Source organism: Leptinotarsa decemlineata, unplaced genomic scaffold, assembly GCF_025532065.1.
Source record: "Leptinotarsa decemlineata unplaced genomic scaffold, Ldec_3_MD MMD2_tig00000882_RagTag_RagTag, whole genome shotgun sequence".
NCBI lineage: Eukaryota > Metazoa > Arthropoda > Insecta > Coleoptera > Chrysomelidae > Leptinotarsa > Leptinotarsa decemlineata.
This window is the reverse complement of record NW_027412556.1, coordinates 18,150,879-18,177,186: the sequence shown is the minus strand read 5'-3', so window position 1 is coordinate 18,177,186 and position 26,308 is coordinate 18,150,879. Positions and strand designations below refer to the sequence as shown.

At 32.4% G+C, this 26,308-nt stretch overlaps 1 protein-coding gene across 4 annotated transcripts in view; it reads right to left on the bottom strand.

Moving 5' to 3' along the window:
* The window catches only part of LOC111508246 (sodium- and chloride-dependent GABA transporter ine-like), a 241,231-nt gene that overhangs the window by 82,598 nt on the left and 132,325 nt on the right, over positions 1–26,308 (bottom strand). For all 4 annotated transcript variants that reach the window (XM_074175176.1, XM_074175174.1, XM_074175178.1 and 1 more), the window contains exon 4: positions 8,424–8,637. In XM_074175176.1, the coding sequence (XP_074031277.1) occupies positions 8,424–8,637 (214 nt within the window). The remainder of the gene's footprint in view (positions 1–8,423; positions 8,638–26,308) is intronic.

Below are 26,308 nucleotides of genomic sequence, written 5' to 3'. Positions count from 1 at the left end.
TATTATCAATATTATCAATCAATAACTCTTTCATTACAGTAAAAAATTATCAAATCATCATACCCATTGAAAAATGACATTTATGTGAAGGTATGACATTTGTCGAACCCACAAAAAAAATCGTATACATATTAACTTTTATGTCAATTCTATCTTCAATTTATTGTTTTTCACTCATTTTTACTGTAAGTAAGTACTTGTGAGAAACGTGTTTTTCTTTTCATGAATATATGTTGCGACTTCCAAAATATAGAGACCGTAAAAAGAAAGAATACCGAGTTTCTTGAAGAGATTTCGACATGACTGCAGCTTCGGTGCATTTGTTATGCAACGAATTATTCGTTTTTGTGCAATGAATATATCTTTAGCGGCTAGAGATGTACCCCAGATACTGATTGCATAACTAATTCTGGATTGAACTTGAGCATAATAAAATAATTGTAGACCTTCAGTGTTCAATACATTTTTTAACATTCTGATTTGATAGCATTTAGAGTTCAGTGAGCCGGTGAGACTTTTGCAATGTGTTTTAAAAGTAAGATCGATGTCAAGAGAAATGCCCAAGAATTTAATAGTGGTACAGAGTTCGATAGAGATACCGCATAGGTTCAGGTTTAAGGCAGGTAAATTGAGGTTTTGGCTGGTATGGAATGTCATGTAGTTTGTTTTGGAAGGATTGAGATATAGCGAGTTTTTACTCAACCAACCGTGTAGGATATCAGTGGTGTTAGATATTTTATTTTGGAGTTCTAATTTTGATTTATCTGAGAGGAATGGAGTAGCGTCGTCAGCATATAAGCAAGTGAACGCTTCCGGTAAAACTATTGGGAGTTCATTTATATAGATGATAAAAAGTATAGGAGCCAAGACAGAGCCTTGAAGTACACCAATATTATTTTCTTGTGGAGATGAGAAATATATGAGTTTTTTGTTTGCACTAGTGTGGCTGATTTCTACTCTCTGGGTTCTTCCTTCGAGAAAAGAACTGAACCAATCGTGGGATTTCCCTCGAATTCCAATTTGATAAAGTTTATCAAGTAGTTGTTTATGTATTACGCAGTCAAAAGCTCGACTGCGGTCACAGAATATTCCAGTTGGATTGTGTCCTAGCTCGATGGCATTAACAATTTTTACATAAAGGCAATGAATTGCACTATCGGTGGAATGTCCAGTGCGGAAACCATGCTGGTTTGGGTGAAGTGAACTGTTTATATTTAGAAAGTTCACAAGTTGTGCAAGCATTGAGTATTCAAAAAGCTTGGAGAATATGGGGGGAACAGTAATGGGACGATAATTTTCCATATTTTGCGGATCATGTTTTTTTTAGAATTGGAGATACAAGAGCATTCTTCAATCTCGATGGGAATAAGCCCTCTTGAAGGGAGGCATTTATTACATGAGTGAGAGATTCGACGATAGAGGCGGCGATTTTTTTGATTAGGAATCCAGAAATATCGTCTGTACCACAGGTGTGTTTATTTTGGAGTTTGTACTTTATAGTATCCATAATTTCCTGTTCAGTCACGTATCTGATAAAGAAACCATTAGGCATATTTTTATTCATATTCTTAGAAGGTGAGTGACTTTTATTTATTATTTTATTAATGGTGTCATACGGCGCCTGAATAAAGAAATCATTGAAGGCTTCGGATACAGATTGTGGATTATTAATTACTTCATCACCTGTTTTGAGGGGGATGTCTTTGTGAGTAGTATATTTTCCGTTCAGAGTAGAAATAAAACTCCATGTGGTCTTGTTTATGTTGAATTTTGTTGATATAGTAATGGTTCTTTGTATATTTGATCAAATTTGAGTGATTTGTTCTAGCTGTTTTGTATATTGCGTTTAGTTTTGGATCCGTTTTTTGAGCCTGAAATAAAGTTTTTAAATTTTTACTCGATTTTTTTACTGTTTCGTTTACCCATTTTCTACCGAAATCTGTTTTTTGCTTAGATATTCTAACTTTCATAAGTGGGCATATAACATTATGATGATATAATAAAGTGTCATGAAAAGAGTTAAATTTCGTTTCTGAACTGGTTTCTGAATAAACCTCTGCCCATGTTTCATTTTGGAGTGCGTTTATAAGATTGTTGATGTTTATATCGTTCATAATTCGTTTAGATATATAGATTTTATCATTGGCGTTCCTGAGTACGAGCTTGTTGAGAGAATAAAGAATCGTACGATGGTCCGAGATATTATTGTCCTGAACTACATAATTGTCACAGTCGGTGTCGTTGCTGTAGATTTGATCAAGTATTGTTTGAGTTGTAGAGCAGATACGTGTTGGTTCATGAATTCTGTGATCGAGCATGGGGTAGCGCATTTAATAATATTTTTGACTCTCTAAATCTAAAAATTTCTCAAAATTCGTTACTAAAAATGATTTACAAAGAAAAACAATTTTCAACCACGTTACGTTACAACAATACGCCGATAATGAATATAAATTCCTTATATATTCACAGAAGCATCATCTGGATCTATTTAAATATCGGAAAATTCAAAAAACTAGAAAAGGATGTAACAAGGTCAAGTATACTCGTGGTCACAACATTACAAATTCCACTTTTCAGGAAAACTCATTTCCAAAAAAATCTTTTTTATTATGGCCAAAAATTTTTCAACCTTCTTTCTGAAAACCTGAAAACTATCAATAGTATAGAATCAATAGTAGTAGAAAAATTCAAAACTGCTTTGAAAAATTACATATAAAGAAATCCAGTCCGTTTCAAAAATGAGTACCGTTTCAACTTTGCTATCATTTGCCTATCAATATATTTTAAATTAAAATACAGCTTTTCCCAGCTCTCCTGCCAACAACTAACTCAAACCACAAGAATTGAATAGACCTCCAATTTCACTCATTGTATTCATTAAGCATAACTGTTTTTATGTACGTATTTGAGATGTACCTGAACAGATTTTTACTCAATGAATTATTTAGATTCAGACCGTGATTTTGGGCGCATTGAAAAAGTTCTGCGTCGCCATGGAAACATATACTTACCTGATGATTATCGAACTATAATAAACCAATCAAGACATCACAGATATGCGTCAACAATTTTATGATTCAGCCACTAAGCTGAATTTATTTAATGGTAGAAAAAACACACTAAATGAAACCGTTCCATTTTGAGACGGAATAAAATGGAAACGTGTCTGCAAATATGGATCATATTACCCATGTTTTTTTCTAATCTTATAATAAAGTTCATCTGGGAAACTTTCAGTATGAAAACCCCCTTTTCCAATTGAAGCTGATCTGTTTCGTCTAAAAATACTTAATAGATGAAAGAGGTAACTGCACTTTTTTTAAAAATTTTTTTTTGTAAATGTTATAAAATTTTAACTAATGTTGGAGAAAATGTTTCATCATAGCCTTATAACGGGCAGAGTTTCAAAAAAAACATAAAATCATTAAACGAGTACAAACAAAAACGGTTTTTAAAAATCCAAATTGATTTTTCTCCATTTCAATATTTTGTTACTTACCTCCTTCATCCACTCGACTCTTCAATTATGTTAAGGGTTAATTTTTTTTATTGTTAGTTGAAATACAATATTTGATACTGAGCATTTTTCAAAACGAGGTGGTGAGGGCGCTCCTAGGACTGTACGTACCGTTGTATTGGAGGAAAATATTTTGGAAGCCGTCGCTGATGATCCTTCAATGAGCATCAGAAATCTATCAGAACAGTTCCATACATCCAAGTCCACTATTCATAGAATAATTAGGGAACAACTGCTCCACCCATTTCACATCCAGAAGGTACATGCCATGACACCTCAAGATTTTCCAGCACGACTGGAATATGCCAATTGGTTCATGGATAGGCAAAGAGAGGATATGACTTTTATTAATCGAGTTTTATTCACTGATGAAGCAGGTTTCAGTAGAGATGGAGTTATCAACTCTCATAATCTCCATATATGGGCCGAAGAAAATCCCCATGGGATATTGCAAACCAAACACCAACGGAAATTCAACGTGAATGTTTGGGCTGGTATCATAGGAAACCATCTTATAGAACCATTCGTTCTACAGGACCGATTGAATGGAGAACGTTATTTGGAGTTCATTCAGAAATATTTGAATGGACTTTTGGAACATGTTCCATTGCAAACCCGAAGAGATATGTGGTTTATGCATGATGGCGCTCCTCCTCATTTTAGTTTGATTGTGCGTGACCATCTGAACCATATTTTCCACAATAGATGGATTGGTAGAGGTGGGCCATATTCATGGCCATCGCGGTCTCCGGATTTAAATCCATTGGATTTCTTCCTGTGGGGGCATCTAAAAAGCCTTGTTTACGCTACACCTATTCACACAAGAGATGCATTGTTGAATAGAATAACATTACATTGTGAAGCCATACGAAACGACCCTGGAATGCTATTTCAAGTACAGAGAGGGTGTCTTCGCAGACTAAGAAAATATATAGAGAGAGAAGGTGGTCATATCGAGCAGTTTCTGTAGCGGATTTTTCATTTCTGTTTGCTCTTGAGGCTCTTGAGTTTCGTTAGTTAAACGTGTTTGCGTTATAAAAATTCGTTATGAACATTTTACCTATCATTTCCATTTTCCTTAAAAACTAATATTTTCGAATAATGGTAGACATCTCAGGATAAATGTTGTTGAATTAACGTTATCATTATTATTTCTGATTTGATAATTATTCATTTCAAATAATGGTGGACGAGCGGGTTTGATATCGTCGAGTGAAACTACATTTTTATCAAGACTCGTTGCTCCAATCGACTTTCCACACGAGTACTTTTATTCATAAAATTGTCCAAGTAACCTTAATTTGTTGAAAAATATTGAAAAATATCTGTCATTTCAAAGTTTTGGGGTGTGGACCATCGGGAGTAGTCCGTTCCTGACTTTGTAGCAAAACAACTGACTCCTGCATGAAAGCTCATCGGAGGAATTCATTTGTTTAGTCAATTACCAAAATTTGGATGATTTTGAATATTCACTTGAGAAGTTATCAAAGAAAAACATTTTTCATTTTGTAACTTCGAGGGCCCGTTACTTGGTAACGAAGGATTTTAGGAAAAAAAGTTATATGAAGTACTGGTGATATTTTGACCACATCTATACATTCCCGAGAGGAAGTCCAGGGACACCCTGTATATATTGGTTTGATAAATTATGAAGGCTGTCATTCATGGCTCACTTTGTCTACTCAAAGCACATGATTGTTGGTCCCAGTGGCAACAAACCTCATGGTGTGAGGAGTTGTTATTGTATAAGAACATAGGATGGAACGGGTTATATTTTTTAGGAGTAATTAATTTTTGGAAAAAAAAGTTTTTGGATTTCTACTATTCCATCTTGATACAAAAAAATGTGGGAATCTTCCCAAGAAAGGAAGGAAGTATCAATTTGAAAATGAGTAACTCTATACATGGATGTGTAGATTAGGCTAAGAAGCAATTTTCAAACACAAACTGGAAGAAAGCCTTCCTGAAACAGCTGAATTATACACTGAATTATACAGAATATACTTTTCTTTACTCAGTTTGTATTCGAAACATTCTTTATGGAATGAAATTCAGATATCATTCACAGGACTTCTACTTTAAATGAATGGTAACAAATTGCACTTAGATGGAACACTGTCATCCTCACTGGTAGACAACGATGTTTCGCCGTAAGACACTTGCCGTACGGCTCTTCAGTACCAATCTCGATAACATTATAGAAAATACACACAATTCATTCATGAATTACGATAATGTCGACTTATGTCATCGATGACATCGTAATGACATTCATTCACCTATTTGATTAAATCCCAGCCGAGCGGAATCTTATTTGAATTGAAGGGGTTATATTTTTTAGGAGTGTTTAATTTTTGAAAAAGAAAGTTTTTGGCTTTCTACTACTCAAAGTTGCTTCTTTGCATATCTACACATTCATGTATAGAGTTACTTATTTTCAAATTGATTCCTTCCTTTCTTTCTTTGGAAGATTCCCACATTTTTTTGTATCAAGATGGAGTAGCAGAAAGCCAAAAACTTACTTTTCCAAAAATGAATCACTCCTAAAAAATATAACCCCTTCAATTCAAATAAGATTTCTCTTGGCTGGGATTTAATTAAATAGGTGAATGAATGTCATTACGATGTCATCGATGACATAAGCAGATCAAACTTATTCCGTGACATTAAAAATCGTAATTCATGAATGAATTGTGTGTATTTTCTATAGTGTTATCCAATTCTGTACTGAAGAGCCGTAGGGCAAGTGTCTTACGGCGAAACATCGATGTATACCAGTGAGGATGACAGTGTTCCATGTAAGTGCAATTTGTTGCCATTCATTTAAAATAGAACTCCTATGAATGATATCTGAATTGTAATCCATAACGAATGTTTGGAATACAAACTGAGTAGAGAAAGTATCGATACATTTTCGTTTTGAGGGCACCCGGCGATTTTGAAAAAATTTTCGAGTATACCTACGTATTTTGACGCGTACTTAGATCATGAATCCGGAAAAAAAAGCGGCGCTCTTCCTTATTTACAAAGTTACGGCCCTTCAAAATTCAGAAAAGGGCAACTTTTCAGCCTTCCTTTTCACAAAATAAACTATTTAAAAACACAAGAATTTATTCAATGGGTCACCTTTACATTTCATTCCTCCTTCTTTGACACTTCTCACTTCAATAATCAACATTTTTCCAATAAAAATATTGAAAAATGTACGGAGCTGCTTTTCGGTTACATATCTCTGTATTTTACGTTTTCAAGGTTAATGGCATGGTTGGCACGACTGATGCAGTCAATATTCCTGAAGTAATTCAAATGTTTTTTACCTTCATTCTTCAGATCGTAAATTGGTTTTTGGTGGTGTATTACGAATTCGAAATACTAGGCGGCGGCAAATACCAACCGCTTTTTTCTGAAATGTCACTAGTAACTAACTTATAAATAGAAAAATGTCACCAGGAGAAGCATTCGTTTTTGAATTAAGTTTTTTATAAGAAAATGTTGATTATTGAAGTGAAAAGTTTCAAAGAAAGAGGAATGAGGTGTGAAGGTGACCTAGTGAATGAATGCTTGTGTTTTGTGTTTTTGAATAGTTTATTTTGTGAAAAAGAAGGCTGTAAAGTCGCCCTTTTCTGAACTTTGAAGGGCCGTAACTTTGTAAATAAGGGAGAGCGCCGCTTTTTTCTTTCGGATTCGTAATCTACGCATCAAAATACGTAAGTACACTCAAAAATATTTTCAAAATCGCCGGGTGCCCTTTCTTTGGAAGATTCCCACATTTTTTTTTATCAAAATGGAGTAGTAGAAAGCCAAAAACTTTCTTTTCCAAGAACATAGGCTTTCACGGCTGGAGTCATGACTGAACAGAACAAAATCGGGGCTAGCAGGCAGTGATCGAATGAAACCTAATGCTACTGCGATGTTCAATGGTACGCCTAGTCATAGCAAAAAGATTACAAAGGGAATTAAATATGCATAGGCACTATGACTTGAACGATATGGACAAATTTTTCACCAGTTTTCCTGTATTTTTGCTTTGTTTTTGAAAATTCAGTTTGTTCCAAGTAATTATGCCACTCAATTGTAACCAATTTTGAAATCAATTATATAAATATGGTAATGTTCAGAAATAAATGAAAATATTTTGTGGGCTGTAGGAATTGAATATTTTGCTAGTTGTTACATACCGAAAAAAAGCAGTATCTAATGTTTATTTTGTCTTGTTTCAAAATATCCGATTTTTTTCCATTGCATCCAATTCTGAAAGCAATTATATGCATATGATTATGTTCAGAGATGAATTAAACCATTTTTTTAAATCATCAGAATTTTCTTAACTTTCAAAACATGGTACTGAAAGCAGCTGAACTTTGACACCTCACATCTTAAAAAATAGTTAGACAATTGGGCTGAGCCCACGGGAAGGAACGCCGTTTTTTATAGAAGTGCGAGTTCCTTTTACATTGCCTCATGTTACATTTACAATAGAGCGATTTCAGCAGTAGTAAATGTTTAATTTGAAAATTGATCAACGAATGAATCATATGTGGGGCACAAATGTTATTTTTTAGTTAGGATACTGATATTTCTTGCTTTCTCTTCAATATTTGTTTGCATTCATTGACTTTCCAAAGTAGACTGGTTAAGAATCTCACATAGATAGCACTCATATCACTCATATATGATAGATATCTTCTGCAAGTACCTACTCTGAGATTATTCTGTACGTACTATTATTTCCAAAAAACCAAAGCTCGAACCTAGTTCCGTAATAGCCAGAAATGCACCGTCTTTTATTCTAGCTGAATTTTGTCATACTGTTGATTTTTCAAAACCCATATGTTTATATCTGTTGAGTATATCTACTGACGCATCCAAAAGTATACATCTTTTGATAATTGAATTGACTCACTCATAGAATTCCTCAGCTGGTGATTGACTATAATGGGGTTTAGTATGATTGACACTCGGAACCCAACAGAATTTCGTATTCCATCTATTATGGCAGTCTTCCCAAGGCTGTTTCGCTCGAAATGAGGTGAAAAAATAGTATACACCATAAGCGATAATCACACTGTAATAGGTTGATATGAGGAATGATATCACCACGCTCCCAAGTCCAGTACCTGAAAATTTCAGAAAATATATAGTGCAGTTGATCAGACCAAATATACAGTGCATTCTATTCGAAACCAGCCAACTTGAATAATTTTCGTACAATGATTTGCAGGAAAAATACAAAACACGCCAACCATAGTATACAGGGGACACATTTCGACATATTCACATTTAATCAAATCATCTAAAATAACGATTCTTTCAGGTCAGTCTCAACTCCCTACACTGTAGGTTAATGGACAGACACCTATCAGAAAACAACTGCTCCCCTGGCTAATACCACGAAGGACGTTGGATTATATCCGACAGGTGTTAGTGCAGTATTCTCCACTGAAGTTATTCCTGCATATGCTGTTGGCGATACAACTGCCGCAATAGATTTTCAATTATTGACACACACTTGCAGACCGCCTTCGGGCTGTTTGGCCACTCGTCAGTGCAAGGTAGTGTATATCACCAACATAAAGTCGATGATTTCCGATAATTGAAAATCGAGTACCATTTTTCGAACTAAGCAGAAGCAGACAACAATAACAGGTTTTTGTCATCGCCCCATCTGCCGGTGAACGAAGTAATCAACTGCATTTCCGAGATTTACTCAGTGTAGGGAGTTGAGACTGGCCTGAACGAATTGTTCTTTTAGATGATTTGATTTATAGCCAGTCTTGAAATATGCCCACTCACTACATGTGGGAAGTTCACATTTAATGTTACTTCCCATATCGCACCTCCAGAGTATGTCATAAATTTTTTTTTGAAGGATCACCCTGTATTGTTTCGCATTATCAGATGCTCTATGATGAGCAGATTTCAACAAAATATGAAATATATGGTCTGAAGCTTATGGTTCGGGAGCTACAAATCATTTGAGTTGAAAAAGAGCCACCCTGAATAACTTTTGGAACAAAAATTTTCAGGAAAGAAAAAACAACACATCAATAGTATACAGGGGCACATTGCGACATATTCACATTTATCTTTGCCTATTGCACTCCCAAAGCACCTTTTTTTTAATGGATCAATTGTTTTGCCTTATCAGATATTCCATGATGAGCTGATTTCAACAAAGTAGAATACATTATGGTCTGAAGCCTCATAGTTTGGAAGCTAAAAATCATTCGAGTTGAGAACGAGTCACCCTGAATGAACTTCTGTAAAATCTGTTACCTAGGTTTCATAGGTGTTTCTATGAAGTAGACTTCAAAAAAGCCTTATTTTTCCTAGTTGAGTTTGAATTCGATATTCTCTCCATATTGTATTTGTCTCATTGTACAATAACGATTACCTACCAGGTGACGTTACAATTGATGTTTCTATTTTTGTGGATTCTTGAGAAGCAATGATTCATACGTTTCGAGAACGAATTGAAATAGTGAGTTTGTACTACCATAATCATCCAGGAAGAAATGTACGACACAAATACGTTCCGAAATTATTGAACAAATTTATGGAAACTGGATCTGTTAACGATAGAAAGCATAATCGTTCAAGAGTTGTCAATGATGAAGCTATTTGTACTGCAGTTTTAGGGCACGTTGGACTAGTAGAAAATTCGCAATCTCTTATTAAGGAATCAGTCGTACAAATGTTTTCAGGATCCTTCAAAAGTACAAATTTCATCTATAAAAGTTAAATTAGTTCATGAATTTAACGAAACTGATTTTGGTTGACGTATCGAGTTATGTGAAAGTCTTACTGTACGGATCAACTTGCAATAGAATTTCTTGTGAGTATAAAATTTGTTTTTTGTATAAATATACCTTTAGTTTGAATGGAGAGGTAAACCGGCTAAATTTTCGATATAGAAGTGATACGAATCCTCATTTATACCATCAAGTTCATACCCAACGACTTCAAAAACTGAATGTTTAGGCAGGAATTTCGTTGATCACATCATACGACCTTTTTTTATCGATGATAATTTGACTAGTGATGAAGATTTGGATATGTTGGAGAATCGAATAATACCGTGCATCAATAGGGCAATTGAGGAAGATACAAATTTATTCGAAAACGAAATAGATTTTCAGCAGGATGGTGCACCTCCTCATTATGCAGGTCCACTGCGACAATTTTCAGATGATCATTTTCCTGGTCACTGGATTGGCAGAAGAGGTCCTACAGAATGGCCACCAAGGTTTCCGGATCTTACTTCTGTAGATTTCTTTCTATGGGGTTATTTGAAGTCTAAAGTGTATGAAATAGAATCAACAACATTATAAGATTCGAGAGAGAATAATATCATGAGACATTGCAGAGAAATAATTCCCGAAATTCTCAACCATGTGATGGCAGCAATGGAAGCTCGTTTGTACCATTGTATGGAAGTTGGTGACAAAGTTTTTGAACATTTACTATAGAAAATATTTTTCTTCTCATTGTCCAGTCATCAGATTTTGATTCAAGAATTAATAAAAAATCTCTCATTTCGATTTATTGCTTCCATATGTGCCTCTAAAATATATCCTGTATAGTTGTTTGAACTGTTTTTTTATTTTTTCTGCAAATCTGCTCATCATGGAGCATCTGATAATGCGAAAAAATGTAGGGTGATACATTTTAGAAAGATTGGTGACATGCTGTGGGGGTGCGATAGGGGAAGTAACATCATGTCAAAATGTCAAAATGTGTCCCCATGTATACTATTGTTGACCTGTTTTTTTTCCTGAAAATCATTGTCCAAAAATTATTCAGGGTGATTCGTTTCAAATGGAATGTACAATAGAAAGTGGGAAAAATTTTAGGTCATTAAGTACCAAATCTGTTTTTCCACATGTAGTAAATCGTAGTCGCCGTTGAATTCATACCTCTCTGTCAATAGAAGGGTTGCAAATGTGGAATTGATCTTCACATTCAAGTTTTAAGCAAAAACCACAAGTCAACTTATATACACCTGATCTATTCGACCTTGTGATTTTGTCTTTGGTGTTTGAAACAAATTTAATTGAATTATTATTTTTCCGGTAACCCACGTTGAAATCTGTTTTTAAAAAACAAGTAATGTTATTGTTGGGTTTACTAAAGTATATCAATGTCCAATTTTGTTACTCGCAATTTTTCGAAAAGAATAAAGTCGATAAAATTTACCTTGTAACCATTTTTTATACTGATTTGTTGTATTCAGTTTTTTCTAAAAAACGATAGTCTGTACATTATTGAACGCTGCTACTTTATTTTGACTGGGATGTATCGAGGAATCGTGTATAACAATGTCCGTATGACATGGATTGTGGAAAATTGCAAAATCATGTTTGACATGAACATTAGTCATCACATAGGTAGATTCAAATGTACACATTGAGTAGAATAAAGTCACTATGAAAACTCTTGAGAAAGCTATTGTATAACTAAACACGTGTTGCGATTTCGTAAACTTTCTAGTGAAAATCTCAGATTGGAGTGTCTCGGAGAATGGAAGCTCTCGTCCAAGCTAGAGGACGCAATACCCGATATTTGAATGAAAAATGGTTGATTGTTTTCTTTTTTAACCGTTTGCTACTTGTGATGTCGTTCAATTGTTACTTTATATCAAAACACGAAAGCTTTATTCAAAAATTCCTTTATGTATGAATTGAGCCTTTGATGTGAATCAATCTGGGATGAATAATTTTGAACTAATTGAAAAATTACCGAAATTGGGTTGGATTCGATTAATTGTGACGAACAATCAAGGGATCTAATTGTTACTCAAGACGATGCGCCTTTACATTTTATCGACCTGTGGTGAGGTCAGACATATTCAGGCATGTAGATTAGTAGGTAGATCTTCAATATCAAAATTACTTAACATTTCAAGGAGGCCGCTTTTACGCACCTGAATGTACAGTGTACACTCGTATACGTTTTCTCGAGAATATGAAGGAAAATGTTCATCGACTATTTCACTAAACAACTGCTACGGCGGTGAAAACTTTGAAACTTGCTCTCCTCGCTTGAGGATGAGATACTTTTCGGCTAGATAGCCCATGAACTTTATGCTCAGGCATTGTTGGTATGTGTATGAAATGTAATTGTGGAATATGATACTCCATGAAGCAACTCAACTCACGACCTCACTCATTCCTTTCGAAATACCGAGTTACAACGAGAAAGATACCAAAATAGAAATAGTACACCACACATTAAACTATCATGCGAATGTTAAGAAAGGTATAATGAATTGTCTTTATAATTTGATTCACAACATAGATGAAAATTCAAAAATAATATCATTGATGGAATTTGTTCTGAAAAAGAACTGTTAATATTTTATTTTTGTAAGAAAAAACCCAAATCTTGTTGATTCATTGTTCTTTTTTTCATCATTCCAATAACATATGTAACATGACACTGAACATTTGAAGCAACTTGAGTTCTTCAAACAGAATTTTCAACGAGAAAGCTCATCTAGAGTCGTGATCAGATTCGAAAATAAATGCAATACAAAGAGTAAACATAATGAACAGTCCATTAAAAACGAATTACAAAATATATGATAATTATAATTATCATATATATTATTTTCTACAGAACAATACACTGAAAGCTGTACTCACATAACTATATTATTCTTGAGGTAGACGTTATATTGGTGAAATTTCGTACCCATTGAAAGTGCGTGAAAATGAGCATCAAAATAACATTGGAGTCAGACAATAAAAAATACCAAAATTGAAAGAACACTTTTTAACATAGAACGATGACCATCGAGTTGAATGAAACAAGACGAGAACGAATGCTAATGAACCTCATCATAAGAGACGAAAGCTCAATTAAATCAGCGTATATTTCAATATCTGGAGATAAGTGCATGTCGAACAGCTCCTCACAAATTGTTCTGACTTGGTTATCCGTTTTAAGGAAAGTGAGGAATGATATGGATAGTGGTTAAATTGCAACAGACCAATATCAGAGAACACCTTGCACTTTTTCGAATGTTTCAAAAGTCCATATATTTAAGGGAAATTGTAACAGGTGATTCATATCTGGAAATTACTCAAACTTCATTCACCCTTGGATTCAATTAATTGTGACGAACTATCAAGGGATCTAATTGTTACTTAAGATGGTGCGCCTTTACATTTCATCGACCTGTGGTCAGGTCAGACATATTCAGGCATGTGGATTGGTAGTCGCGGTCCATTGGAATGGCCTACTTGTTCATCGGATTTGACTCCACTCGATTTTTTCTTTGGGACTATATCAGACTGGAAGTTTATGTTATGCAACTCGGGACAATACGGAAACTTAGAGACATAATAATATATATTAACTCATTGAATATCTAGAAAATAATGATATTTTACTTAAATATCAGTCAGGTTTCGGAGAACACCATTGATGTGAGTCTGCATTACAAGTCACAATATCAAAATGAAAAGAATAAATAGATAAGGGACATTATATTATAGCCGTATTTTTAGATCTTAAAAGAGCTTTTAAGACAATGGGAAATGTTTTTCCTGACGAAAATCAAGTAGTTTTCATGAAAGAGCTCTAAAACAACAAATTTTACTTGTCATTTCAACCTTTTTCTTTAAAAAATTATTTAAATACTTGAAAAAGAGGAATGAAATAATGCATTCAACATTTAAAGGGATTCGTTTCTATTTCATCATTTGGCAACTTCGGCAACAAAACAACTGTTGTTTATGTGGCTTGTGGCGGTGGTATTAAACTATAATTTATATTTTGCCCTAAGTGTTGATTTATAAAGATAATTTTCCTTTTTTAAAGTAGAATATCTAGGTACGTATTTGCAACTTGATATAGTCGCTGTTGCCAATATGTGAATTAGAAACAAATCCCTTTTAAAATTGAAACCCAACATCTGAAACATCAATTTGAATACTAATACTCATGAATTAAACTCAACTTCATTTTGTTCAAACTTGAATTTGATGTAATAACCCAAATTGAGGAACATTCCCCATTGATCGCCACATATTACTAAATAAACTGCAAAGTGTTGATATCAGGGAAACTGTTTTGTTATGTTATAATGAAATATTATGTTATAATAAAAGATTCAGTGGCATCATCTCGCGATGTCATTTTCGGGGTACCTCAGGGTAGTGTTTTGGGGCCTATATTATTTTCAATCTACCTGAATGATATAGATACCATCCATGATTGTGATTTCATGAACCTTTTTGCAAACGACACTTTGTTATCAATTTCAGGAAATGATATAGAAACAGTAGCTGATCAAATGAATAATGAACTAAGAAATGTTTTCAAGTACATGAATCGCAATAAACTAAAACTCAACACCTCCAAAACAAAATATATGACTTTATCAACTGGTTATAAGCAATCACTCATCAACAATCTTAACATAAGATTACAAATTGCAGGTGATGTAATAGAGTTCGTAAGTGAATTCAAATACACAAATGGTGGATAATCGTTTATCTCTTCATGTAAATTTTGATTATATATATAGAAAAATTACTAAAAAAGTATATTTTTTCTCAAGAATTTCATCTCAGCTTTTGATGTACTCAAAAATAACATTGTATTATGGTATATTAACCAAAAGTTACAGAATCGTGGAATGAGGATTATTTCACAAGTGAATAGGTATCAAACATATTAAGCACATTGCAGTGGCTGTCTATTTCCCAGAGACTGTACGAGTTAGCAATGATATTGATTTTTCTATTTTGAAGAATTTCATATATATATATATATATATATATATATATATATATATATATATATATATATATATATATATATATATTCTGTATATATTAATCTTAAATCCATAACCACTTAACAAGAGCGAGTAGCTCCCAAAAATTCTACCTTCCTCGAACTAATTCAATAAATGTTTGCCTATTCAAAAAAAAACTCATGAACTATATAAAATATCATCCTTGATTTTTTTCTGTTTGGTTATATATTTATTATGTATATCCTCATGTTGAAACCATTCTGGAATCATTAAAGAATGGTTTTTATTATTTTTTTTTCTTCTATCATATCATAATTTTTGTTAATAATGTCATATATATATATATATATATATATATATATATATAATTAAAATAATGTATGTATATTAGGATGTCCTAAAGTAATTAATAAATATTATTATTTTTTTATTTTATTTTACAATTTTATAATTACATTCCAAAATATCAGAAATAAAATACAAAATGAATTGTTTTAATGTCAGGGGGTTTATAACAAAACATTTCAAACTCTTGTTCGAATGATTTTTTCCATTTATAAGATAAATAATGACCCCTTATCTATTATATTGTAAAATAATAGATAAGGTCAAATTGTAAATTTAATTTAGGTTGGTATGCCTGGATGGTTTACCTGTATGAGTTACCTTTATAGCATAAATAGGATTAGCTCGCACGAGTCCTTAGTTTTAATCTTCCTCTTTGAAGATGATCACTTGGTGGTCGAAACACGTGTCGAGGTGTTAAAAATAACGATTTGGTATTGGGGAAAAAACTCCAGTAATATTCATTACTACACCAAAGGTTCCAAACAGTGCATCATGAATATTATCATTTGTCGTTTTGAGGTTTAATAAAATTTATTGAAATAAATTTTATTAAATTTTATTAACAAAAATAGTTACTCATGTTCCATCTCCGTAGATAGTAAAGAATCCAGACAAAAACCTAAATGGGAAACTGTGCATGCGCAAATTTAATTTTTTATATATTAGAAAGACAAAATGAAAAAGGCACTCTGAACACTCTTGCCACTATTTTCCCTCATTTGGATACAATTAAAAATTCCTAAATAACAATACTGTATCAATGCCACTTTTTTACTATTCCCGGTTTTTGTTTGTTGCACAACATAAAAAGCGGGCTATGACTATGACTCGTCTGGAACTATAAACAGTAGATACGCATTCGTCAATTGAACACTTGTGAAATAGTTCGGGTTCTTTGAAATATCGAAAAACTTTTGGTATTTGGACTTTGTGTATAAGTGTTTTGATTGATTGTGTTGTGAATTAAGATGTGTTAGTGGACAAAAAGTGGCATGATTCAAAGTGAGATGTTGAGAGGAATGCAAAAGGTAAATGCATGTCTTAACCTCATTTTTTGTAATTTTTATGTTTCGGTAAATTTGCATGTGAAAGGTGTGCTATTCTCAAAACATGAAACTATATATCGTCAAAAACAAATTTTCTCTATTTTCTTTCTTAATGCAAAACAATTTCATCAGAGTATTTTAACGTGATTGATTCAACAATTATACAACATAACTTAGGTTATATAGGTAAAACAGGTAAAGGAAGAGAACATTTCAGGAAATTTGTGAGAATACCTTGAAACGAACGAAATAATATAAAGTTTAGGGTGGAAAAAATTCGAAAAAACTAAGAAGAAACAATGTTTGTGAGATGCATAATTTCCAACGACAATTTGAATATTCGAGACAAAGATATCTGTGTCGCAACACAATTTGTGGCCATCTGACATTTGAATGACAAAATCATTCGAACTAATTTGGAGCTTCTTTTGAATTCTGAAGATTCGAAAAAACAAAGAAGAAACAATGTTTATGAGATGCATAATTTCAAACGACAATTTGAATATTCGAAACAAAGATATCTGTATCGCAACACAATTTGTGGCCATCTGACATTTGAATGACAAAATCATTCGAACTAATTTGGAGCTTCTTTTGAATTCTGAAGATTCGAAAAAACAAAGAAGAAACAATGTTTATGAGATGCATAATTTCAAACGACAATTTGAATATTCGAAACAAAGACATCTGTTTCGCAACACAATTTGCAGCCATCTGACATTTGCATGACAAAATCATTCGAACTAATTTGGAGCTTTTTTTGAATTCTGAAAATTTATCTAGATCGCGACATCACATATTTCAAAGACGGAGTCAAGAGGTAGATCAGAAGGGTCATGATAGGTCAGTCTATCAATTCAATAAATTGATGGATGTAGCCGTTACTTCGTGGTAGGAAATCGAAATGAAGAAACGAGAATTGAAATTTTCTATGTTTTTTACCACTTTTATTTGTAACTAACGTTACTGCAGTTTGGTCCTATAAGGACATTTTCTTATACATTAAACTCAAATTTGTATAAGTTTGAAAATGTCCTTATAGAACGAAACTGCAGTAACGTTAGGTACAAATAAAAGTGGTAAAAAATATAAAAACTTTCAATTCTCGTTTCCTCTATCAGTGGGTTTGTTTCATGCAATGGAAAATGATACTGGTTTGCTTATAGACTGATCGAGTTAGGGGTATATTATATTTATCAAGCCTAATTGATCCAAACATCTCTTTATATTTGCAGAAAAAAGAATAATTCCAAAAGCAAGAATTTAAATTGGCCGCGTGTCTGTTGACCAATAAAATTGATCATGTCTGGAGCGGAGTTGCCAAGTGTATTGGTTTTTAATATCCAATCACAGATCTGATAATCCAATTTGGCATACGCCATTTTTGTTGTTATTGTTGTCAACTCGGTGTGAAAAGAACTGTTACAATTATCTAATTATAAAACGTTTTTTTTAAAAGGTAGGTCTCGGCGGGTGCCTATTTTGCTGCATATTCCGCGTCATTAGTTAACATTCCGAAAAATATTTTTTCAGGTTATTTTTGGATTGTTATGTTCTGGAGTAATTCTACATTTCACTATACATATTTTTGCTTCTCTTTTCAGTCACCATACTGATCCTTGGCCGAGATAAAATAAAAATTAAATCAAAACTTTCCATCCTTCGATAAAAGACAAAGTCTGAAATGAATGTCATATAAATAAAAAATATTGCAAATTTTCAAGTAAAATTCATCGATCATTTCAAAATCGACTCTTGGCAAGTTGTCGGCAGTCAGCTTTAACAAAACTAGGCTCAACATTCCTATTGAAATTATTTTAACAAAAATACGAATTTTGTAGAAACCATTGAAGAGCACATTGTCGCATGCACTACAGAGGGCGCTGGCTGACTGGATGACAATATGGCTACTATACCAGTAGTGTTGAATTTATTATTTTTGGTGGGTGGCATAAATGCATAATTGATTTATTTTATAAGGGTTCACAACCATTCGAAAACCATTTGAAAATACAGCTCGTTTAATACTATTTAGAATCATATTTAGATATAACTTGTACTTTATCAGTTATCAAGGCAAATATTATTGTCCATTTTTATGCTTAATTCGTGGATTCGAGCGATCTTATTATTGTATATTTATTTGTTTGCTGGATTTATTCTTAAAAAAATCAATGAATAATTACAGAAATCTGGCAAACGGCTCCTGATCAAGTATTTATAATAATGTGTTAGTAATCACACGTTAATAGGTGAGACCTCGTTAGTCCTCAGCTCGCACAAGTTTCTCAACTTCTGAGAGTTGCCGTTCAAATGGGGGCGAGAGCTGATTAACCGAAAATCAGATTTCATACAGAATATAACAGAAAACAGAATGACAGAATGGATATTCAGCACCACATGCTTTTTTACAACAGAATTATTTTTTTGGTGAATAGTTACATCAAGCCATAGGACTTATTATCGATGTTAAACACAATCTTAAATTGGGTTCGAATTATTGTTTGGTTTGTGTTGCTATTTAAGTTTTCTTAAACTATTATTTATTCTCCACTATACTTCATACAATCCTGCGATGAAAGTTCATAAAAATTTATCAATTTGTTAATTATGATTTTTTATAACTATTGCAAAATGAAATATCTGAAAATTGTTGATAATTTTTTTTTCGATTGATATTTAGCTATGTCTTTTTTCACATCAAACAATGGCAGTTATTAACATAGGATATGATATTTTTCGTAATTTGTTTATTAAATTGTTTCAAACAAATAGAAAAATTCAATATTTTTGAAACATTTTTTTTTTGCTTTTTGTTGTCTAGAGATTTGAAATTTTTTTTTTTCAATTTCAATTTTTAATTGTTTAAAATTGATTTTTTCATATTTCAATTGTTTAAATAAAATTAGTTAAGAAATAATTTTGCTTTTAAAAATCATTATTTACACTTTTGAATAGTTTGGCAGAAATTTTTTTTCATTTATTATGAAACTTTCTATGAAGCAGAAAATAATTATAAAAACAGCTATATATAAAATAGTGTCATGAAATTTTTTTTTATTATTATAATGCTTTCCAATATCTATTATAATAATTAAAAAAATTCATGGCACTTTCTTATTTATAGCTGTTTTTATAATTTTTTCTGCTCCGGAAAAATATAACGTTGGTCAATATTTGGTTATAACAAATCGTTAAACTGATAAACAATTAGTTTTGCCAAACTATTTGAAAGTGTAAATTATGATTTTTAAAAGCAAAATTATTTCTTAACTAATTATTCAAACAATCGAAATATAAAAAAATTGATTTTAAACAATTAAAAATTTAAATTAGGAAATTTTTTTCATAATTATCTCGACACAACAGAATAGCAAAAAAAATTTTTTATAAATATTGAATTTCCATATTTGTTCAAAACCTAACAAGGTCTTACCTTTTAACGTGTGATTCCTAACACATTCCTATATATCAAAAAGGGCTCCACGAAGTTTAAAATTTATAGGCCAATTATTTATACCTTTTTATATTTTCATATTATATTTATATTTTTATTATATCCCATTATTTATGCCAACGGAGATTGGGACAAAATTTGTTAAAATTTGTTAGTTCACAATTGAATAATTGAATAACTTTTTGGAAAATGGTGATAAAACTTTTTTTTCTACGGGACTCGATTCATTCAAGTGTTAAGAAGATCTCAAATTTTATTTCAATTTTCAAAATGACATTTTATGTCAAAGTCAAATTACTCTTATTAGTAATGGAGATAGAGTTTTGGAAGAGTTGGGACATTTTTATCGTAAATTTACTCCTCTTTAACGACCTTTTCTTAAAATTGCTTAAATAATAATATTTTTTGAGTTATTAACGAAGAACTAAATACCATTTTTTTAATCTTATTTTGTTAATAACACTTGCAATTTTTTACCTGCACCAAAATCCTTTAAAAACATTTTTCTAGCGGTGATTTTGAATCGAATGAGCTATCGCTCATATTTTTAGGACCTTTATCTCTATTTTTCAATGTTTTTAAACTTGTTGATTAGACTATTAAAGTTATTCAAAATCGAGTCCATAGGAGTCGGTTGCAAACAAACATACAAGTTAAGCTAATAAAAAAATCAGAATATGTATTGTTTCAATGTTTTTTTTTTTTTCAAATTATAGTTTCATAACTTTGACTGGTATAAAATGAAATAGAAATGCTTTAACAAAATAATTCCAAGAGAAAGATGATTTGAGGGACGTGTTGCTGAAATGAAACATCATAAATGATATTTAAATCACATAAAGTTATTAATTACCTCGAAGGGTTATAGAATGTATTATATGGCAATAAATCACCTATGACACGAATAGTGAATTATGAGAGTATATTCTTCTATTATTCGAGAAAAACTTAAATGAAAAATTTTTTCATATACCATTATGAAAAATTATGTAGGGACATGAAACAATTATTTTTTAATTTTTCAGGTGATTTCCGAACGAACTGGAACCTGCATTTTTAAGGTTAGTGCTGCCTTCATCAACTGCTGATATTTCTAGGCTTTCATTGGTTATTTGCATGTCTCCTTATTTTCGCACACAATTTATCATTATAACAACCTTCTCACTTGTTTATTCAGAACAAAATTTCATGACTTTGATTTATTCGGTACCAACTGACAAGTAAAACTTGCTAGCTCTGCTACAATTAATTAATGTTGTGCAACTGTGGTATTATACCTTTTTATATTGTGTTCGTGAAGTATGAAGTCGTACCATACTTACTAACACTGTCAGTCTTGTCAAAAAACAATAGAATAATATAAGAATGTAAAAAATATATTTTATACGTGGTAATTTCTACTATTTATTTGATAATTATTCTAGAAATTGAAGTGAGTCATGAGTTTAACACTCGAACGATAAAACGGGAGATCTACTGCAGAAACAGTAAACCTGACAATACTGAACATGACTCTCCACTCGTACGATTTCTTGATCTGCAGTAAATTGATTCTCAATATTCCTTAATCTTAATGCATTACGGCTTCGTTGTGAAAGATCAAATCTTCTAGCTCATGACAGTGTAAATAAAACTGTGTAGGATATTGCTAATTTTGCTTCTACTATGACACAACAGTGAGTCAAGCTGCTCAATCAGAAACGTCATGACCTCAATTTTTTTGCGGGTACCATAACAACTGTCACAACCTAACAAACCAAACGTCAGTTTGCGACTTTGTGCACAAAATTAAAAATTAAACCAATTGACGACTCCAAGTTTCTTAGGTTACGACATTTGTTATGGTGGAAAGATAATTGAGGTTGTGACATTTGTGATGGTGCGGCACATGAATGATTATGTCATGATTGGATCAGAGCCAGCAATATCCATCACAGTGTTATTTATGATACCTCGAGCAAGAAAACTGTGCAAGAAGTTTTGCACATCGAAAGAATACCATTAGCCTGTGGAATATTGCGAATTAATCCATCGCAGACGAAGAAGAAATCGCACGAAAGAAGCGGCGTGTTCAGTGTTGCTAAGTTTACTCTTTTTGCAGTAGATCTCCTGTTTTACAGTTGATCTACTGTTTGCGAGTTATTTATGACACCTCGAGTAAGAAGACTGTGCAAGAAGTCTTGCACATCGAATGAATACGATTAGCCTGTGGAATATTGCGAATTAATCCATCGCAGACGAAGAAGAAATCGCACGAAAGAAGCGGCGTGTTCAGTGTTGCTAAGTTTACTCTTTTTGCAGTAGATCTCCTGTTTTACAGTTGATCTACTGTTTGCGAGTTATTTATGACACCTCGAGTAAGAAGACTGTGCAAGAAGTCTTGCACATCGAATGAATACGATTAGCCTGTGGAATATTGCGAATTAATCCATCGCAGACGAAGAAGAAATCGCACGAAAGAAGCGGCGTGTTCAGTGTTGCTAAGTTTACTATTTTTGCAATAGATCTCCTGTTTTACAGTTGATCTCCTGTTTGCGAGTTATTTATGACACCTCGAGCAAGGAGACTGTGCAAGAAGTCTTGCACATCGAATGAATACGATTAGCCTGTAGGATATTGCGAATGAATCCATCGCAGACGAAGAAGAAATCGCACGAAAGAAGCGGCGTGTTCAGTGTTACCAAGTTTACTATTTTTGCAGGACATCCCCTGTTTCACAGTGGATCTACTGTTTGCGAGTTAAAATCAATTGATGACTCAATTTATTTCCTATAATGATTATTGAATTACTGTAGGCATTGAAAGTTAACTTGCATATTTTATGTATCCATAACATGTTTTTTTTTTCGTATGCTTTTCTGATAAAAATTCCATTACTAAGCATGAAAATGATATTATGACCACACTGGCCGTGTTAGTATGGCCCGACTTCGTGCTTCGCAAACACAAATGTGGGGAAGTTGATATAACTTAACACAACATTTATTGATTTCAAGGCGATACTGAGTTAGCCCAGTCAGTCAATTTTCATAATATGATTTTTGTCTCAATGAAGGTGTTAATAGAAAAGTAATGGAAGAATATATATTAAAATGGAAGAAAAAACCCAACAAATATCATGAAAGAAATAAAAAACCTGAATGAAAGTGAAAACGTACGAATTAACTAAGGTGTATCATTTGAGGGTATACTATTTGTGCGTAAAACGAACCTATCAAACAAGTTACGTTTCCTTTGACAACACTGTAAAAATGAGTAGATGATAATCCAGTAATCATTGGATTTTTAATATTCAACGCCCTCATGAATACTATAGATAAAGTAGCCTAGTAAACGTTCCGTTATGTGATCCCTACTTCAAATTGTGCTAGTTTTCCATTCTGATCATTTTGTTTTCGGCCAATTCATCTAGTGGAATGAAATTATGTATCCGGAAACCTGTAGTTTATTTTGAAACTACGGGATTCGGGATACATTTCTGATTTTACGTTGTTTGATGTATTTGAATATCATTCGGTTGAGGTATCATTACTTTTTTATCTGCTGTAATAATTTAACGTTGTGATGTTAACATTTCACGAAAAAAGCTATCGAACGATCCGGTTTTCATATTCTTTGTGTTTGATATTTTATGGATTCTTGCAAATTCATAACTCATATTATTATTTTATGCTTGAATCATTTTGAATCTTCACCCGATATTGTCGATAATTCATATGAAATATATTTCCGATCCATTTTGAGTTAATACTGCACAGTTTTTTCAATTTTACTGAAATTTCGAATTTTACCTAATAAATTCAGGAGTCTTGTGACCCACCGATATGATGATAAAGAAAAAAATAAAAAAAATATTTCAAATTTTGCTGATACTAATTATGACCAACATTTGTCTGTAAAAAAACTTGTACAAATATCTGCCGGATTTCAATATCCGACGTGGTTATTAGCCAAGAAAGTAGTCGTTTTCCGGTAGGAATTTGCTATATCCTACTACATGAAAACTTTGGGAAAGGTGAATATTTGGAATTATGATGATCGCTCTTTTTTTTTTCGTTCCTTTTTTTTTCGATGTTCAGTTTGTCTTATATTTTGTAGAATATATTTGTTTTCATAATTTGTAGAAAATAAATCACTCGCCAAATAATTATGATAATGACTGAAAATCTAATGATATTTTTCACTTTCTTGAAATGAAAGATAACATCGATATATTTTCATTTACAAATTATTTCATATTTTGTAATTCATTAACAATCTGTGAAAATAATGATAAAAAATCTGCCAATAATTTCTTTAGGTTTCTGTTTTCTTTTGTTGACTTTTTGGTGAATGGAAATGATTTAAAGCAATCTGGATTGATTGCATAACAAGTTCCCAAATAGTTGAAACCGTTTGCAATAAATAAACTCAACAGCTTCCAATACTATATAAAGTTTGGATTATCCCGTTTTAGAATACTTCGCAAATATGTTAAAGCTGCATTTTCCAAATCATACAAATAATTTTGAAAGTCTACTTCCTACAAAAGATAAGCCCCAACAAAAAGTGTTTCCTGATATAACCCGCTTGATTTCTCCAAGAGCGGGGTATATAGTTTACATGGCGAACTAGAAAGCGCTATTATTTTGAGGTTCAACTCAATACACCTCGAAGTGAATTTAAAAAAAATATCTCTGAAGGAAGCGTCCTCATGCAATAAACGTTTTGTGGCCGCTATAGGGATTTACCGATCACGATTTTTGCAGTGGCACCCCCGGAAACTTCTGAAGAATACTCTGTGCAGTACCTATGCATCTCTAAAATTGCTAGATTGCTCTTTCAGATTCCATGCTTGTTCTACAAAAAATATGTGGCAATGAATTCTGGTTTTATAAATTTTTTTCCAGTTTGGGAAAAAATTGGAAATATATCAGGACGTTTTTGGTGCTAATTTATAGAGGATTTGTCGTTCTTTCAGAATTTCACACTTGCCGGTAAGCTGATGAGACACTTATAGATAGAATTTCTAGGTAACACACTAGAATTTACTGCTCTACTATTTTATGAATATAAATTATTATTTTTGAACGGTTTTACATAGCTTGCCCCGTTTGCTTGTTTATTTGTTTGTTTATTTTTGTATGGGTCAAATTCAGTTTTGATGGCAGTATAATTTGATGAATTATGTATTATTGGGAATCTGATATGGCCGCAGCTACAAAATGGCTGATTACAACTTTCTCAATATGGGTTTCAAATTACAGAGCTTGACTAGTAGAATAGTAATATACTTTGAAAAAGATGCAATTTTGAGATGGTCTCAGCTACAAAATTCCGGTTTACATATTACCTTTTAGTACTGATGAAGTGAATGAAATAAACAGAATAAGAAGAATTTAGGAAGAACAATTGAGAAACAAAATTGAAAACTGAAAACTAAAATTTGTTTGTTGAAAAAAATTACATTTTTATAAGAAAAAGATAACAAACTACCCTTTTCATATATAGACCTAGGCAATCAACACTTGATTCGTCCTGAAAATAAGGTGAAGTATTCAGGGGTAATTATTGATTCACATGGAATAAGCACATAAACTTCATTTGCAGAAAGCTGCGAAGTATTTTATACAAATTCAAAATTTCAAGAGAAATATTCTCCATTCTGAAAATTATTTACCTCGCATTAGTAGAAAATCACTTATGGTATGGGATATCATGTTGAGGTAGGCATTTCGAATACACCTTCGTCCTCTTGAAGTACTACAAAACAAGGTTCTAAAATTGATACATTCGAAAAGTTCACGCTTTCCTACAGACAATTTGCTTTGTGAAGCCGGTGTTTTTGACATTCGTCAACTCTTTTATTTCTTTCCTTCCTTTCTTCTTTATTGGCCGCTGCTTCCTATTCAGGCGCAATTGGGCTCTTTTATTTCAATATTATTTTAACGTACCATAAGAAGAAAAGTTATCTCTTACCGTCACACAATTATAACACTCGAAAAAAAATCATCATATAATTCCATTAACACAAAAATCACTTTCACACATAAGTACATCCCAACTAGCAATTTTGTATTTTATAATAGTTGCGGATACGTTTTGGAGAAACAAATTATAAAACTACATTTCTCCCAGAAATGTTTTCATTGTCTTTATAAAACTGCTATAAATAGAAAATTGGTACCGTT